Source organism: Dendronephthya gigantea, unplaced genomic scaffold, assembly GCF_004324835.1.
Source record: "Dendronephthya gigantea isolate DGI-Jeju-01 unplaced genomic scaffold, DenGig_1.0 000000F, whole genome shotgun sequence".
Lineage (NCBI taxonomy): Eukaryota > Metazoa > Cnidaria > Anthozoa > Malacalcyonacea > Nephtheidae > Dendronephthya > Dendronephthya gigantea.
Genome location: NW_021163010.1, coordinates 4501565 through 4512833, shown reverse-complemented (window position 1 = coordinate 4512833; position 11269 = coordinate 4501565). Strand labels below are relative to the sequence as shown.

At 36.9% G+C, this 11269-nt stretch overlaps 2 protein-coding genes across 3 annotated transcripts; one reads left to right on the top strand and one right to left on the bottom strand.

The window, feature by feature from the left end:
• Positions 1-6: 6 nt before the first annotated feature.
• LOC114538022 (BRCA1-associated RING domain protein 1-like) lies at positions 7-6367 on the bottom strand. Its single transcript, XM_028559175.1, has 13 exons — positions 6226-6367; positions 6066-6122; positions 5546-5697; positions 3004-5307; positions 2628-2788; positions 2464-2544; positions 2180-2352; positions 1933-2050; positions 1682-1747; positions 1534-1597; positions 1182-1283; positions 943-1061; positions 7-707 (listed from the first exon to the last, which is right to left on the bottom strand). The coding sequence occupies exons 1-13, from the start codon at positions 6297-6299 to the stop codon at positions 330-332; spliced, it is 3849 nt and encodes a 1282-aa protein (XP_028414976.1). The 5' UTR covers positions 6300-6367; the 3' UTR covers positions 7-329.
• A 342-nt stretch (positions 6368-6709) lies between these two features.
• LOC114519353 (tetratricopeptide repeat protein 19, mitochondrial-like) lies at positions 6710-11153 on the top strand. 2 transcript variants are annotated; one of them, XM_028539477.1, is made up of 9 exons: positions 6710-7165; positions 7576-7676; positions 8019-8168; positions 8260-8355; positions 8707-8768; positions 8870-8956; positions 10165-10300; positions 10634-10796; positions 11023-11153. In XM_028539477.1, exons 1-9 carry the CDS (start codon positions 6868-6870, stop codon positions 11130-11132), a joined length of 1203 nt encoding a protein of 400 aa, XP_028395278.1. In that variant the 5' UTR covers positions 6710-6867; the 3' UTR covers positions 11133-11153. The 2 variants fall into 2 exon arrangements, with proteins under 2 accessions (XP_028395278.1, XP_028395287.1); XM_028539486.1 differs by lacking the exon at positions 8870-8956.
• Positions 11154-11269: the final 116 nt, after the last annotated feature.

The window sequence follows — 11269 nt, the reverse complement described above, 5'->3', positions numbered from 1 at the left end:
CTAATATGAGACAAATTATGTACCTTTTCCCGCAAACTATTCAGGGAATATCTAAGTAAAAGAAAGACGATTTTAGGATATTATATAGATACAGAATTAGTATTGTCAAATAAAAGGTATCTATGGTATTTTTAACTTAGTAAACGAACCCAACTACAACATGGCCAGTACTGACATACAGTCCGGAAATTCGGCAAACATCCGATTCCTCTATGTTCGATAGATATCTTTAGAATCCTGCTTATTTACCCTATGCTAACATGAACAAAACTAGATTTAATTGACACTGTCTACAAGTTTCGTGTTCATCGCGACAAAAATCGTTTATACTACACGTCCGGGATATCCAACAGCTGGAAAGATGATATACAATCCATTAACCACGTGACAGGCGCGGTACATAGGACTGGGGAGTAGACAATTTTAAGTTGATCACATGATGTCGAGTCGTATAAGATAAACTCGGTACAACACGATAGCGAGGAATTAGCTGGAGCATGATAGGCTACTTTTGGTTCACGTGATAATGACGTCACGACGGGACTTGAAGGAAGTGACGTCAAATCGTCATCTTTAACTTTTGGCTCCCTGTGTAACAGTTTTCCACCGCCAGCAGTAATGAGTTTGATGATATCTTGTCTACTGGGTGTTGGAGGGTTGAACACACCACGAAGAAAGAATGAGCAGCCATCAAACAATCGAGGCATCTAGAAAATGCAGGAGAAAGGCCAAGATAATTAGTAGCACCGAGTATTGTTTTTATAAACATGTCTTCTATTCATGGGCAAAATGGGAAGTAAATTATAGTAAATTTACTAAACTGATTGTAATGGCATATGTAAACGTAGAGAGGACTTAAAGACATGGAATTACAATTGCCGGAGGGTACGAGAAACAGAGGATAGTTGAAGCAACGATACTGAACGGAAAATGGGTGCACACCTGTTGCAAGTTGTTTAATCGTGCTTTTTTTGCTCCGTTACACGTCTTTCCCACAGTTCCTTGTACTTCGTAATCATCTTCATCTAACCATTGACACTGTCCAAGACAATCGTTAATCCCTAAAATGTTGTTTTGACACAACAAGACATCTTCACATACATTCTTTTACATCTGCCGTAAGAACACACCATAGACCTACTAGAACTCTATTCTCTTAGGAAAATACTCTATATACTCACATTGAAAACTAACAATCCATTTTCCTGTTAAGATTCCAAACAAGTTTTTAATTGTCCTGGGGCAATGACCGTTTTCATTCACAGACGTTACAATGTGGGTTACTGTTGAGAAGAAAATCATGTCGATTGTACAGGGGTTTTAATTTCTTAGAGAAAAATCAGTTTGATTCACTTCGATTACTGTCGATTGCAAAGATAAGAAAGATAAAGTGGAGAGAAATAAAGTATATACAGTAGCTACATATATGGTGTCATGCAGTTTCCGAAAGTTGCCTCCAAAAACAATCTTGCAGTGTTTATAAATGGAAATTAGAAATGAAGACGAGCTTATTTATTACATTAAATTCAAAACCTGATTCATCAAATTTATCAACAAGTGTTCCACCAAGCTGCTTGATACATTTCTTCAACTTGAGCTGAAAAAGTGATGCTAATGAATGAGAATACTCTGAAGCTAACAAGTATATGTTATAACGGCAGTGAATATACTGCAGGCTTACTTGATCCTGTGTTTTGAGTGCAGTACCAAGAATGACTTGTGATTCTCGGCAGATAACCGTGTATTTCTAAGGATTGAAAAAAAATTGAACGATCGGTCGTGAACAGGCATGGACATAAGAAAATAGTGAAGGTGAAAGGGAGAAGAGGTGAATGATCAATGAAAAAACAACGTATGAAAAGTAATTGCCATGATATTGAAAGAGTATTGATTGATTATAGATTTGGTATGCTAAAGTTTGTATGCCCATACCTTTACATTTTCAATGTCGTTAATCGGCTTAGCTTCAGACGATACACCACGTGCTGTGAGTGCAGTTTTCATTGCCTTAGTTACAGCATAATGCATTGGCAATAAACCTTGCTTATTTCTGAAAAGAGAAGTTTTACCGTATAATCCGCCGTATATAAGCAAATTTTATTTTAGGGTGTTCTTATTAACCAAGAAACAGTATACAGGAATGCCTTTCTCTTTTTTTTACTGGGGGTATTTATTGTACCTGGCTGTTAAAACAGCTCCTCTTGACACAAGAAGTTTGGCGACTTTCAAACGGCCGTTTGCAACCGCGTCGTGAAGTGGCGTGTCATTGTCATGCCCAGGGATATTTATTAAAGCATTGTGATCTAATAATAGTTCGACAATTTCCACATGGCCGTGGTTGCATGCTTCGTGCTGAAATGAAAATACATCACGTTTAGCAGAATCGCTCATATAGGTGATCAGCAGATACATGATCTAAAACTGACGGCCAAAAATAATCACAAAAAGTACAATGTCCCTTACTAATGGTGTCCAGCCAGCAAAATCCTTAATATTAGGATCTGCCCCTTCATCGATAAGTTCAAGGGCTAACGCTAGATCTCCCTGAAAAAAGTTAAACACTATTGTCAGACTAATGGGACAGAGTGCCTAGTTCAAAGGCACACTAGTGTCGTAAAATTATAAACCTTGATTGCAGCCAAATGCAGAGGCGTTTCTCCTTTTATATTCCGGCCGCACTGAGATGATACAACAGTATTTTGACTTTGTGAACATTGTGATGACGTGTTGGGATTCCGTAGAATTTCAGATGAAGATGTTAATTTCCTTCGCTTGGCAGGAATTGTCGCTAAAAAGGGTTTATTATTATCACAAGTTATTATAGGCTAATGTAATTACTTATTTAACTGAAATTGAGTGTTTTCATATAGCAAATGTCAGATGCGCCATGTAGTTCGTCTAGATACTAGTTGGTTTCAAAGGAAAAACAGCATGTCAACCCTTTATGTTATTTGAAGACCTAGCCTTTATATAATGAAGTCAGATATTTCGTTATTTACTCACCCTCAGAGTCTTCGTTGGTGTCTTTGTTATTCAGTGGGGTAAAATACTGTTGAATAATAGTATTCTTCGATCGGACTCGTCTTCTCTTTATATTCAGCGTATCGTTATTCTCTTTATATTCGTCATCTGCGGCATTTAGCATCAGGCCAGGTCTTGTTGAAGATGTCTTTTTCTTACCTTTCTCAATTGTATTCTGGTCTGGTTGGTCACGATTTGTAGATCTGTCTTTAAGATGAGTAAATTTCACTTTCTCTGTGGTTCCTTGAGCTGTTCGTTTCGATTTTCTGTTTTGCAAAACAGCACTGCTTGGTTCCACATCATTGTATCTTCCAGTTCTGTGATCTTTGGATATTTTATTTCTGGAAGCTTTATCCATTGATCTTAGTGACGATTTAGTGGTACCATAATCATCGTAATCATCATTACAATCATTATCGTGGTCCTTGTTTTCCTGATCATCAATATCGTAATCAATACCATCTATTTCATGTTCATCATCATTACTATCAGTACCTTCAGCATCAGTAAAACTAAAGTGGAATGGGTCTTCTTGTTGGCTAAAATCAAATCGATCCTTACTCGAATTAGATTTAACTTTGGGATTCGGGTTTATTTTATTTCTAAATGAATTCGTTTTGAGAACATTCTTTTCTGATGCTTTGCGGCATATTTTTTCAGATATTGAACCTCTTTTTGTAACCACACGCTTTGAAGATTTTCCTTGTTGGCCTGATGGTCTTGAACGAGTAGTATTGTCAACGGTGATCTCTTTTATTACATCGCCCTCATTTATGTTGCCCAGTTCGTCAGCACCAGTCATATGCGTATAATTCTCACAATGCTCGTGAATATGTCGTGTTGTGCTTTTTTGTCCTTTTGTTGGAACGGTTTCATTTGTCCTGACATGGTTTGTTTCACTATCGGATTGTAGCAGTGGATCTGTATCAGTATTTATGACCATTGCCGTAGACTGAGTACTGTTAGTAATCTTTCTTCTTCGTAAATTTCTTACTGGTTTTCGTTGTTTCACGTTTTCCTCTTCCTTTGTGGCTTCCTCGTCCGTTTCATCACCGCACATTCCACTATCCCTTCGTCTTTGAACAGACCGCTTTTTAGGAACGTTGTTGGGCCTTCTGGGTATATTTGACACACTTTTAGTCGAATTTTCATTCAGGTTTGCATAGGTTTTCTTAGAAGTTTCCATGATATCGTCATTAGCCTCGGTGTCAGACTCTGTATGGGCTTCAGACGCTTTTTTCATGGATGTTCTTTGTGTTTTTGATTTCGGTACAGTACTGCTGCGATTTCCCTCGCTGTCTGATTCCGTGTTGTTACCAATAGCTTTTGTACTGCTTTGTTGAATGGTTATTTCGTTGTGTTCCTCTACTGCACCAAATTTTCTATTCTCAGAATGTCGTCTTAGACCCTCCTTTCCCGTTATAGATTCTGCTACACTAACTCTGTTTGTTTCACTGTCTGATCCACTCAGGACCCTCAACTGAATGGTCACTTTCTCCTGTTCTCTATGAGACTTTTGCAAATCTTTTTCAATGTTTGTGTTTTCTTTCATGGTTTTTGCGTCTCCAAAGTGGTTTAAGTCACTTTCACTATCTGTATCAGCAGTTCCTCTGCCTCTGGTCATCCTTCCATTTCCCCTGACAGTAGATGATTCTCTAGCAGCCTCATCTGTACTAGGGTTACTTTTCTCGCTTTCAAATTCTACATCAGTAACATCCCTTCCAACCGCTGCGCTTGCCTTTTTCAATGCACTGGAATTCCGTATGGGGACGTTTTTCTTAACTCTTGTGGTTTTAACTGAATTACCATGATTTTCCTCAGTTTCAGATTTTCTGACTTTTCTGCCACACAAGGATAAAGATATCGGTTTCTTGGTCATTTTATTATGCCTCCTGACTGGGTAGCCTGATTCCCTTTCTGATTCTTCATCAGTAGATACATCTTTAACTGTTGCTGTTGACTGTTTCCTTTGTTTTGCCTTTTTGTTTCCTTTGCTTTTGCCTTTGAGTGCAGCTGCTTTTCCAACTTTAGTTTCTTTTCCAAAATGTGTATCTTCAGTTGTTATGGTTGCTGTACCAGTGTGGTTTGTCTCATTTTCAAATTCCATCACATTTTCAACTACTCTATTTTGCTGTTTAATCATTTTGCTATTTGTTTCTTGGAGTCTAGATATACTAACAGACCCAACTTCACTAAATTTTTCCATTTCTTGGTCACAAGGGGGAGGAGAGGTTTTAAGTGAAAGTGACAATGGCTTGGACTTTTTTTGGAGTGCATTTTTCTTAACTGAAATTAAAATGTACATAACAAATATACTTGATGTTTGCTAAGAATGAATTAGTGGGAGTAAATTTTCGGGCTGGTTATGCTACTGAACCTTCACAGCAAACAGGTGATGGCAAATTGCAAGTTCTTCATGCTCTCATAGTTGAGTCATAAATTTAATTATGCTTCTATTCCAGCATAAAACTATTTTAACTTTTAATAGTTAACTTTTTTAACGAGAAATGATTAATTAGCAAACCTTCAATATTATCACCGATTAGTGACTGTAGTTTCAAGCTCATATTCACAGTCGTTGTTAATTGATTGTTTACTCTCAAATCCTTCATCCAGGAGAATGAACCACATTCTGGACACTTTGAATCATGTCCTAAACTTTCTTCAATGCATTTTCTATTTCAGTAAATGAAAATTAATCATTGAAATATTCCAATTTTTATAGTTAAATATGATCTATCATTTTGGGTTTTATGTGACATCACAGATTCCTGCTGTGGTCAACTTGAAATCAGGGCACAGGTACGTTGACCAGGACTGGTTGACCAACACTCAAATCACTGATGAAAATAATTGCATTCTTGCCCACTCCCAACTCTATTATTCTACCTATACATATATACTATATATTGCCAATACAACCTAATGTGTCACACTAATATAATATTATGATTATTACTAGCAGTTACTTAGTGTAACATTGCAATATATAATATAAAAATACCTAGATACTACATGAAGGTCCCTATGCTTTATATTGCTACCTGCAAAAGTTGTGATCACAATTGGCCAAGGTACAGGGATCCTTGAGATAACCTTTACTGTTAGAACAATATAGATAATTAATATCAAACGTAAAATATTTTGAAATTCGTCAGCTCAGCTGAAAGGATCGCATGCATGTTTATATAGTGTTCACTTTACCATATTCCACAGATTAAAAATTTCTTTAGATCGGCTAAAACAGAGCGAGTGCGTGTCCATTCCATATCATGCATAAATCACAATACGAATATTTGTAAAATGTCGTTGATCGTAAAATATAATTTCACAAGCAAGCGAAGCGTCTTCCCTCTCGCGGACATTTTCAATTTCGCGCCTTTATTTTTCTCTGCGTCATTCACGCTTCGCGGTAAAATGGTCCCTGAGTGTACCCAATTATCATCTTTATAGCATACATCTATTTGCTCACGGTGAGTTAAATCTGTGGTTAAATTTTATAACTCAATGATTCTTATATACCAAAATGACGTATCTGTAAAGTAAAGAAAAAACAGTAGTGTAATGCTTTATAAAAATTCACACGAAATTTAAAATCAGCACTTTTAACCGAATATTTCTATGATCCCAATCATCCCATATTGTCATCATATACCACTGATAAACAAAAACAAATAATTCAAAATTTCTGGATGAAATAAAAAACAGGAGGAATTATATATATTAACGCTACCAATTTTCTTTAAACTGTGCCAGTTATTTGAACGAATATGTGGAAGAATAGTCGAGGGAAGAGTTGATGAAGGCAATCCTTTGTGTTTGTGTATCTCCTTTGCTATTGTGGTAATGACTAGGTGGCTAAAATTTAGATTTCTAAGAAATCCAGAACTGCTTTGGTTTAACAATAAATATAGACCATCATGTAATTCATTTATATGTCCTCATACATGTAAACCAGTTAAGTTTGTGTACAATGAGAAACATTTACACTCAACCATCAGTCATGGTGGCATTTGCACTCAACCATCAGCTATCTGGAAGAATAGAAACCAGTACAATACATCTGGTTTCAGAAAGTTCTCTACATACCGGTATTCAAGATTTCTTATCCAAAGAAGGGAGGTTCTCATTTTAATCTTTGCAGGTATGTGAAATTTGTCAGCTGAACTGCTGAAGTCAAAATAGTTCTGCAAGTTCACTGCACATGCAGACAGTATGGCAGAAAACTGGGTACACTGGATTTAGATTATAATTAGAAAAATTTAGGAAGAACTCACTAAGAAGCCTAGCTTGCATTCACAAGTTGAAAATCCTCAATAGTCTGACACACTGAAACTGCCCTCAACTTATGGTTCAACGTATAATTTTATGTTCTAGTTAACTAAAAAAATGCCTTAAACCGCTCAGAATTACGTTTCAGATCAATCACATTTTACGGTAAAATCTTGTGACGTCGTGAAGCGTTTTCCCCCATTTGCCCGTCGTAACGGTAACGCCCGTCGGTCGGGTCAAAGACACTAGACCTGATATAGCTGTAAATGATTTATACTGAAGGGATAAGCGGAGGTGTTCTTTATGGATGGAGCAAGAAACTGGAAAATGATAGACGTGACAAGGAAATGGAAGAGTTGGACGAGATGATGAAAATTTCTCAGGTAAAATCGGTCAATCGTCTAAATTACACGTGACCCTAGGCACTGCCTCGCTGATACCAGTATATCAAATTCAAAACCTATCTGTCCATCACATTTTGGCCTTGATAAGATATTTAAAGCTGTTGTGTTGACAGACGTATTTACAGCGTGAGTAATTTACTCACTTTGCTGGCTAAAGAGTAACCACTAACTAGAACTTAGCATAGACTTAAGACTGAAGTGCATACCATAAATTACTATTAGTGCACTTTCGCCTAAAGAAGTTGGGGAAACTTTCTGCTATTAGTTAGCCTTCGACCACGCCATGTATGAGGGTGAATTTTTTTACCCGAACTTTTGTAGGAGTCACACAATAGTGGGGGAAAACCCGAACTGACTATCAAGTTGTACAAGGAAGCATTACAAAGAGTGAAAACACTCATTGGTTCAGAAGTAAAATCTCATCAACGAATGTCGATTTTAACGACTAAATTTGTTTTTATCATTGATCAGGTACGTGATTGAAACGGCTTTTGGCGACTTGCATGGTATGCAACCTGTATTGGCTATGAGTCGTACGTTTTTTTTGTTTTATAAATTATAGATAGCCAATCTACTTCACAATCTGGGGAAGTTGGATGAGGCTGAAGATTATTACAAGCAAACTATACAGGCCTTGATATCTCATGGTACAGAAAAGGTGTGTAGTTGACAAACGGAACTAAAAAAAGTCTAGTAACTCATTAATCAGCTAATAAAGTATTACATTTACAGTGGATGTCAGCGGCGTACATAGGCAAGACACTTTTTAATGAATTGGCGGTTCTAGGACTACAGTCGCGGAGGTTGTCATTGGACATGCCGTTGAAAAAATTGAAAGTCGAAATTGCCGCTTTCTGGAACAATTTAATCCCCTATAAGAAAATTAAGGCCGACTGTTACCTACGCCACTGCATGCCTTACACATGTAATTTCAATAAGATATACCAACGAAAGACACAATATTGAATTTTTCAAGTCACAAGTCTTTTTCATATTTATATCTATACAGGACGACCATTCAGTCATTGAAATTTCTTTAAAATTGGCCAGCATTTACGCTGAACAGGGAAGGTGAGAATGCATGGAAATTATTCAAGTTAACTCAAAACTCGACAGCTGAATATATGAAGTTTTGAGTTTTCGACTTCATTCGAGGTTATATATAATTCTAGGCATGAACTTGCAGAAAATGGCTTTACATGGTGCGTTAATAACGCAAGAAAGAAAGTGCCAGATGATGGGAAATGTGACATAAATAGGTACAACCAAAATACCAGTCGTATATATATATATATATATATATATATATATATATAACAATTATAAATACAATTCTTTTAATTAGTTGCTACTTTAAGTTTCATGCACTTAAGCAATCATCAGGCAACGTACTAATGAAAACACGGTTAAATTGCATATTCCATATGTCTAAACAACGTGAAAAGCATGATGTCTAAACAACGTGAAAAGCATGATTTCGAGACATAACAAACACGTTTTGCGAAAAAATCGGACTGAAGAAAAGAATAACCGGAACCAAAAGAAATGTAACTGCAGAAATCCTGATCAATGCCCATTAGAAAACAAGTGTCTTATGAATAATATTGTGTATAAAGCTGATGTGATTACGGCGGAGAGCCAACAAACTAAAAGTTATATCGGAATGACCTCGACAACTTTCAAAGAACGCTTCCGAAACCACAAGAAGTCATTTAACGACATCAGATACGAGAACAGCACTGAATTGTCAAAATACGTTTGGAAGCTGAAACAAAGTGGCAAAGACTACGACATCAAATGGTCCATCCTATCTCAAGCACACGCCATAAAAGCAGGTGGAAAGTACTGCGCTCTATGCACAGAGGAAAAACTGCAAATTGTGAATTACAATAAACAGTTTTTACTTAACAAACGCTGTGAGCTTTTCACAAAATGCGTGCACGCACGCAAATTCCTCGCGGGATATTTCAAACGTTGAAACGCGTCAACAAACTAATAGCTCGCGCAATTTAACCGTGTTTTCATTAGTACGTTGCCTGATGATTGCTTAAGTGCATGAAACTTAAAGTAGCAACTAATTAAAAGAATTGTATTTATAATTGTTATAACACGCTCTGCATTCTATGTATTGAGCACTCTGTGTTCTACAAAAGTCTATTTGGAATAGATTTATATATATATATATATATATTATATATATATATATATATATATATATATATATATATATATATATATATATCGGTGTTCAATATCCTCTGAAGTAACCTCGTAGATCTGATCAGTTATAGGAGACAAAAGTTCGGTACCATGCGGGGTATATTTGCGTAACATCGTTGCGTGAAAAAAAACGAGGTCGAGGGTCAGCTGGGTTGACTTACTATTTCTGTGAAATACATTTTGACGCGAGGTTATTCTGTGTGATATAAAGTTTGATACAGACTTGTGACTTTTGTTTTATTCTTAGTTTAGCTCTCCTTGGTATATGCCTTGAAAGCTATGGCAAATATCGTATATCACAAAGAGACGCGAACAAAGCAATTACTCTATTCACAGAAGCGTTGGAAATATCGAGAAAAGTGTTTGGAAGCAAACACCAGCAGGTACATATAGAACATAGTTGTACGATTCTCTCCTTGTATCGCATAAGGTTATTCAAAAGGTACTCCAGGGTGTTTCAGTCGGATGTTGTATGGGTTCTCCACACAATACTCCAGTGTTACTCTCTGGGAAAGCGCAGCGAGGGGAGAGGCGCAAAGGCGGCAGCCAGGGCGCGATTTGTGGATCAGCCCCTTGTGGCGAAATTTTCCTCCCTCTCGAAAAACCTTAGTTGACAAAAGAGAGCCTAACCCCACCCATGTTAACAAAGATCAAAGACAGAATATATGTACCTCTCCCTTTGATTACGTTTTCGTGATACGATTATATCATTACAGGTAGCTATGCTACTGAATAACTTGGCAGTCGCATACAATGAAGCTGGAGATACAGACATGACCAAGACGTTATTTCAAGAAGCAATCGTTGTCGGAAAAGAATCGTTGTCTGACGATCTGTGGTCTTTTCATTTCAATCTCGCTAATATTTTAGTCCTGGATGGTAAGACGTCTTTATAGTGGTATGTCTAGAACATACACTTTGTGATACCTCTTGTAGAAATAAATATTGCCTCCACAAAATAGCTATAGTGCATTTAGCATGACACGCGCATTGTGTGGACACATAATCTGAGACTGAGAGTTGTGCATTCCGTGTGTGTATTCGTAATAAATACAAATTATGAAAATGTGTTACCTAACTAATAGTTTTTATGGTGTTTATATAGGTGATTTAGAAAGTGCCAAAATTGAGTATGAGAAAGCCTTGGAAATATGTCATGAGGACAATGTTAAGTCTAGTATAAAAGATCGGATATCCAAACTACCAATGGTATAACATACTACTGTTGGCAGTGGTAAAGCTTGGTATGTCTATCCTGCTGTCTTTGTAAATGAAGAGATACAAGGTTGAATGGGTGATTGGATGAGAAGCTTTGTGCAAGTAGGACTAGATTTCCATGTTTCACCCTGTTG